Source organism: Cetorhinus maximus, chromosome 3, assembly GCF_964194155.1.
Source record: "Cetorhinus maximus chromosome 3, sCetMax3.hap1.1, whole genome shotgun sequence".
NCBI lineage: Eukaryota > Metazoa > Chordata > Chondrichthyes > Lamniformes > Cetorhinidae > Cetorhinus > Cetorhinus maximus.
Genome location: NC_135881.1, coordinates 5,399,770 through 5,407,153, shown reverse-complemented (window position 1 = coordinate 5,407,153; position 7,384 = coordinate 5,399,770). Strand labels below are relative to the sequence as shown.

The 7,384-nt window shown below is 52.2% G+C and overlaps 1 protein-coding gene across 3 annotated transcripts in view; it reads left to right on the top strand.

Moving 5' to 3' along the window:
* The first annotated feature begins 215 nt into the window (after window positions 1–215).
* The window catches only part of adck5 (aarF domain containing kinase 5), an 80,098-nt gene continuing 72,929 nt past the window's right edge, over window positions 216–7,384 (top strand). For all 3 annotated transcript variants that reach the window (XR_013575002.1, XM_078536212.1, XM_078536211.1), the window contains exon 1: window positions 216–272. Coding sequence is in view for 1 of the 3 variants with exons in the window: in XM_078536211.1 (XP_078392337.1) it covers window positions 249–272 (24 nt within the window). In the remaining 2 variants the exon portion in view is untranslated. The remainder of the gene's footprint in view (window positions 273–7,384) is intronic.

Here is a 7,384-nt window from a genome sequence, read left to right as displayed (position 1 = left end):
CAAACATTTATCACTCTTTGAACACTTCGGCTGACGGAAACATGGAAACAAAACAGAAATCGGGCACAAGCCAATCGTTGCGAAACGGCAGAGCCAACGGCCAGACGGTGGGAGGGGCGAACCCGGCAAGACGTGACCCTGAGCGTCATGTGAGCGCGTTGACGTAATCTCGTAGCTGGACGTTGACCAGCGGTTGCTAGGAGGGGAAGGTCTCAGCGAGCTGGCGAGAGGAATAGATAGAAGGGAACATGGCGAGGGAGGCGCTGCTCAAGGTAAAATAAGTCGCCGAACCAAATCTTTCCTTTCTTTGACTGGACCAAGGTCCGTGGAATGACGAAGGGAGACAGGCTGCAAGGCGGGCTAGAGCCGGCTCAGGGATAAAGGTCATGGTGGTGGCCATGCCGGGGCTGTGATGGGGGTAGAGTGCGGGCTGCACCCTGGCTGTGATGGGGGTAGAGTGCGGGCTGCACCCTGGCTGTGATGGGGGTAGAGTGCGGGCTGCACCCTGGCTGTGATGGGGGTAGAGTGCGGGCTGCACCCTGGCTGTGATGGGGGTAGAGTGCGGGCTGCACCCTGGCTGTGATGGGGGTAGAGTGCGGGCTGCACCCTGGCTGTGATGGGGGTAGAGTGCGGGCTGCACCCTGGCTGTGATGAGGGTACAGTGCGGGCGGCACCCTGCACCCTGGCTGTGATGGGGGTAGAGTGCGGGCTGCACCCTGGCTGTGATTCGGGTAGAGTGCGGGCGGCACCCTGCACCCTGGCTGTGATGGGGGTAGAGTGCGGGCTGCACCCTGGCTGTGATGGGGGTAGAGTGCGGGCTGCACCCTGGCTGTGATGGGGGTAGAGTGCGGGCTGCACCCTGGCTGTGATGGGGGTAGAGTGCGGGCTGCACCCTGGCTGTGATGGGGGTAGAGTGCGGGCTGCACCCTGGCTGTGATGGGGGTAGAGTGCGGGCTGCACCCTGCACCCTGGCTGTGATGGGGGTAGAGTGCGGGCTGCACCCTGCACCCTGGCTGTGATGGGGGTAGAGTGCGGGCTGCACCCTGGCTGTGATGGGGGTAGAGTGCGGGCTGCACCCTGGCTGTGATGGGGGTAGAGTGCGGGCTGCACCCTGGCTGTGATGGGGGTAGAGTGCGGGCTGCACCCTGGCTGTGATGGGGGTAGAGTGCGGGCTGCACCCTGGCTGTGATGGGGGTAGAGTGCGGGCTGCACCCTGGCTGTGATGGGGGTAGAGTGCGGGCTGCACCCTGGCTGTGATGGGGGTAGAGTGCGGGCTGCACCCTGGCTGTGATGGGGGTAGAGTGCGGGCTGCACCCTGCCTGTGATGGGGGTAGAGTGCGGGCTGCACCCTGGCTGTGATGGGGGTAGAGTGCGGGCTGCACCCTGCACCCTGGCTGTGATGGGGGTACAGTGCGGGCTGCACGCTGCACCCTGGCTGTGATGGGGGTAGAGTGCGGGCTGCACCCTGCACCCTGGCTGTGATGGGGGTAGAGTGCGGGCTGCACCCTGCACCCTGGCTGTGATGGGGGTAGAGTGCGGGCTGCACCCTGCACCCTGGCTGTGATGGGGGTAGAGTGCGGGCTGCACCCTGGCTGTGATGGGGGTAGAGTGCGGGCTGCACCCTGCACCCTGGCTGTGATGGGGGTAGAGTGCGGGCTGCACCCTGGCTGTGATGGGGGTAGAGTGCGGGCTGCACCCTGCACCCTGGCTGTGATGGGGGTAGAGTGCGGGCTGCACCCTGCACCCTGGCTGTGATGGGGGTAGAGTGCGGGCTGCACCCTGGCTGTGATGGGGGTAGAGTGCGGGCTGCACCCTGGCTGTGATGGGGGTAGAGTGCGGGCTGCACCCTGCACCCTGGCTGTGATGGGGGTAGAGTGCGGGCTGCACCCTGGCTGTGATGGGGGTAGAGTGCGGGCTGCACCCTGGCTGTGATGGGGGTAGAGTGCGGGCTGCACCCTGGCTGTGATGGGGGTAGAGTGCGGGCTGCACCCTGGCTGTGATGGGGGTAGAGTGCGGGCTGCACCCTGGCTGTGATGGGGGTAGAGTGCGGGCTGCACCCTGGCTGTGATGGGGGTAGAGTGCGGGCTGCACCCTGGCTGTGATGGGGGTAGAGTGCGGGCTGCACCCTGGCTGTGATGGGGGTAGAGTGCGGGCTGCACCCTGGCTGTGATGGGGGTAGAGTGCGGGCTGCACCCTGGCTGTGATGGGGGTAGAGTGCGGGCTGCACCCTGGCTGTGATGGGGGTACAGTGCGGGCTGCACCCTGCCTGTGATGGGGGTACAGTGCGGGCTGCACCCTGGCTGTGATTCGGGTAGAGTGCGGGCTGCACCCTGGCTGTGATGGGGGTAGAGTGCGGGCTGCACCCTGGCTGTGATGGGGGTACAGTGCAGGCTGCACCCTGGCTGTGATGGGGGTACAGTGCGGCTGCACCCTGGCTGTGATTAGAATTTCTATGCTTCTGATATTTTGCTCTTTATTTTTTTGAAATATGTTTCTCTTTTGTCACTTCTGTTGTTGTAGAATGAACAAATGATTACAATAATTCCTGGAAGTGAAGAGTTTTAGTTCTGTGATTTTTCTGTTTGATTGTTGTGCTGAGGCGGGCTCAGCTTTGTATGTTTTCCTGTAATGTTCTAGTAAATTTAATGGTTTCCTCTCGAATGCTGTCTCAGTGCAAAGAGTAGCTGAGCCAATCGGATTTGTAAAGTGCCAGATCAGTTTCTTGAATGATATCCGGTATGTTGGTCAACTGGCACACTTGATGTGTGTGCCTAGCTATTTGTGATTGGGGAGAGAAAGTGGGATTACAGCTGAGGTTCATCCAGTCAACATCTGCAAGTACATTCCTGCTAGAATTCTTCCAATAGACAGTCAGCTGCTTCTGGACATACTGACAGTGTGCTTGGGTGTGAAGAGAGCATGTATTATGTTTATATAGCATATTTTACAAAGGCCCAAAGCCCTTTACAGCCAGTGAATTATTTTGGAAGTGTTGTCACTCTCTCCTCTGAGTCAGAAGGTTAATGGGTTGAAGCCCCATTCTGGAGAAATGGGTACAAAACACAGGCCAACACTCCAGTGCTATACTTAGGAAGCATTACATTGTCAAAGGTGTATTTCAGATGAGATGTTAAACCAAGGCCCTGTTTGTACTCTCTCCTGAAAAAACAAAGCAGACCACCTGACTGGCGAGACCTGCTGAGTTTTTCCAGCATTTTCTGTTTTTATTTCAGATTTCCAGCATCGGCAGTATTTTGCTTATACCGTAAACATTCACTCCCTTCATCATGGACGATGCACAGTGGGTGCAGTGTGTACTATGTAATAGATGTACTGCAGCAACTCACCTAGGCTACTTCGACAGCACCTTCCAAACCCATGACTTCTACCATCCAGAAAGACGGGGTAGCAGATGCATGGGGACACCGAGTTCCCCTCCAAGTCATTGACCATCCTGACTTGGAACTATATCATCGTTCCCTCACTGTCGCTTGGTGAAAATCCTGGAACACCCTTCCTAACTGCACTGGGTGTGCCTACACCACATGGACTGCAGCAGTTCAAAAAGGAAGATCACGATCACCTTCTCAAGATCAATTAGCGATGGGTAATAATGGTTGACCTTGCCAGTGCCACCCGCATCCCATGAATGAATTAAGAAAAGAATCCGAGGTACTATTAGAAGAAGAGCATGGGTGTTTTCCCAGGGCCAATATTTATCGCTCAACTGTCATCACTAAAGCAAATTATCGAGTCATTTATTGAGTCATTCACACAAGAATGAGGCCACTCAGCCCATCAAGTCTGTGCTGACTCGTTGCGGAGCAATCCAGTCAGTTCCATTCACTTGCTCGATCCCCGTAGCCCTGCAGGTTTATTACCCTCAAGGGCCCGTCCAATTTCCTTTTGAAATCATCTCGCTGTTTGTGAGATCTTGTGGTGTGCATTGTGGCGGCTGTGTTTCTTAGCGTAAAACAATGACTGCACTTGAAGTACTTTACTGACTGTGAAGAGCTTTGGAACATCTAAAGTTCATGAAAGGCATGATGTAAATGGGTGACAAAAACAAAAATACCTGGAAAAATTCAGCAGGTCTGACAACATCTGCAGAGAGGAATACAGCTGACTTTTCGAGTCCGTATGACTCTTCATCAGAATGGATGTAAATGGGTGTATTGTTTTCTTTTGTGTTTTAATGTTGTGTGATGCTTTGTTCCTGTGACATTTTTAATTTGATATGTTATGTTGCTTCCACTATCGGTGCTCTTCCGCCGGACATTATGCAAACTTCCAAATCTGCCACTGGGCTCTCTTCACATTTCCATGGAGGAGAATTTCATGTTGCCCAACATTACAACAAAACCAAACATGGGCAGGTGTCCAGGAATGTTAGAGGCAAGAGGGTCATGAAACCTACAGAAATACGTCAAGGCAGCAAGAGCTTAGTGACAGCGTTGTGATTTCAGGCCTGTGACTAGTATTTGCTGCTGTGTAAGTCACAGTATCTGTTGGCAGAACATCTCCGCCTCATGTGCCTCAGTGATTCAACTGGTTACAGCAGTTTGTTTTGTTGGAACCCCTGTGCCATCATTTAGGTATAACCAAAATGAAACATTATTTCTCCTTAATGTCAGGATCTTTTCAACGCTGGTATTTGAGGGACAGCGATTGCAACCAGGGCTAATTGTATAGGGTGTGTCTTGAAATTGAATTCTTTGCAAGTACCTTTTACCCCTGAATTAGACTCTAGTGCATCAATTTCTGAGGAGGACGGGTGGCGGGAAAATTCCCTAAAGGTTTTTGCTCTCTCTCTCTACTTCTTCACTCAGAGGGTGGTGAATCTTTGGAATTCTCCACCCCAGAGGGCTGTGGAAGCTCAATCGTTGAGCATGTTCAAGACCGAAATTGATAGATTTCTGGAGACTAATGACATCAAGGATGTGGGGATAGCACGGGAAAGCGGAATTGAGGTAGATTATCAGCCATGAGCTACTTACATCGCTGAGAGGGTTCGGTGGGCTGAATGGCCTACTTCTATTTTCCAATGATGAGGAAAGAATCAGGTATTTTTCCTGAAAATATATCTCCAGGTTGTGGCTGTGTCCCAAAGATTTTTATTACACTTGTTCTTCCTTCCTTCCAGCTATGCTCACCCACCTTTAACCTAGTGCCTCCAGGTGAGGAGAGATTGTGCTTAGTTGGGGTAAGACTCCTGAAATTTTCTCTTGTTTCCTCATTCTGGGTCTCTGTACATCATCCTAGGACAGTTGTGAGGACATCTTTGAGCCTTTGCCAGTACAAGGCAATATCAGCACCATGGTCACCTCCAGATTCAACTATTCCAATACTTTCCTGGCTGGCCTTGCAACTTCCATGTTATGTTTCTCTTATTCTTTTATGGGATGTGAGCGTCACTGGATTAGCCAGCATTTGCTGTCCATCCCTGATTTCTCTTGAGAAGGTGGTGATGTGAGGTCTTCTTGAACTGCTGCAGTCCTCATTCTCAATGATGGGGGAGCCCAGCACACCAGCACAAAGGGCAAGGCTGAAGCATTTGCAACAGTCCTCAGGCAGACATGCCGAGTGGAAGATCCATCTCTGATGTCTCCAGCTAATTCGAATCACTTCCCATGATATCAAGAAATGGCTGAAGGTATTGGATACTGCAAAGGCTATGGGCACTGACAACATTCCGGTAATAGTACTGAGGACTTGTGCTCCAGAGCTCTTAGCTAAGCTGTTCCAGTACAGCTACAACACTGGCATCTAACTGACAATGTGGAAAATTGCCCAGGTATGTCCTGTCCACAAAAAGCAGGACAAATCCAATCCGGCCAATTACTGCTCCATCAGCCTACTCTTGATCATCAGCAAAGTGATGGAAGGAGTAATTGTCATTGCTATCAAGCGGCACTTATTCAGCAATAACTAACCACTGACGCTCAGTTTAGATTCTGCCAGGGCCACTCAGCTCCTGAACTCATTACAGCCTTGGTCCAAACATGGATAAAAGAGCTGAAACTCCAGAAGTGAGGTGAGAGTGACTTCCCTTGACTTTCAAGGCAGCATGTGACCAAGTGTGGCATCAAGGAGCCCTAGCAAAACTAGAGTCAATGGGAATCAGGGGGGAAACTCTCTGCTGGTTGGAGTCAAACCTAGCACAAAGGAAGATGGTTGTGGTTGTTAGTTAGTCATCTCAGTTCCAGGACATCGCTGAAGGAGTTCCTCAGGGTAGTGTCCTCGGCCCAACCATCTTCAGCTGCTTCATCAACGACCTTCCTTTCATCATAAGGTCAGTAGTAGGGATGTTTGCTGATGATTGTGCAATGTTTAGCACCATACGTGACCCTTCAGAAACTGAAGCAGTACCCATATGACAACATCCAGGCTTGGGCTGATGTGTGATGTGACTGTTACTTGCCACTTTAGTGCCAGGCAATGGCTATCTCCAGCGAGAGAGTATCCAACCATTTACCCTTGACATTCAAGGGCTGAATCACACTCTGTCAACATCCTGGGGGTTACCATTAACCAGAAACTGATCTGCACCAGCCATATAAATAGTGTGGCTACAGAAGCAGGTCAGAGGCTGGGAATTCTGTGGAGAGTAACTCGCCTTCTGACTCCCCAAAGCTTGTCCACCATCTACAAGGCACAAGTCAGGAATGTGAGGGAACATTCTCCACTTGCCTGGATGAGTGCAGCTCCAACAACACACAAGAAACTTGACACCATCCAGGACAAAGCTTGATTGGCACTCCATCCACCATCCTTGACATTCACCACCTCCACCACCCAGGCTCCTTTGACACCACCTTCCAAACCCATGCCCGCTACCATCTAGAAGGACGAGGGCAGAAGATACATGGAAATACCACCGCTTGCAAGATCCCCCCCTAAGCCACTCGCCATCCTGACTTGGAAATATATCGCCGTTCCTTCACTGTTGCTGGGTCAAAACCCTGGAACAACCCCCCCCTCCCCCCTGACCCCAGCACTGTGGGTGTACCCACACCACATGGACTGTAGCGGTTCAAGAAGGCAGCTCACCACCACCTTTCCGAGGGCAACAAGGGATGGGCAATAAACGCTGGCCCAGCCAGCGATGCCTATATCCGGTGAAAGAATTTTTTTTAAAAGGTCCATATGTTGCAGGTTCACAGTGCTGTTCAGGAAGGAGTTCCAGGATTTTGACCCAGTGACGTTGAAGGAACGGTGATATAGTTCCAAGTCAGGATGGTGTGTGGCTTGGAGAGGAATTTGCAGGGGGTGGTGTTGTCTACACTAGGTTGTCCAAAACTCCAGAGGTTTGAGAGTATAATCTAGGCTAACACATCAGGGCAGTACTGAGGGAGTGCTGCTCTTTCAGTTGGATTTAGTAGGT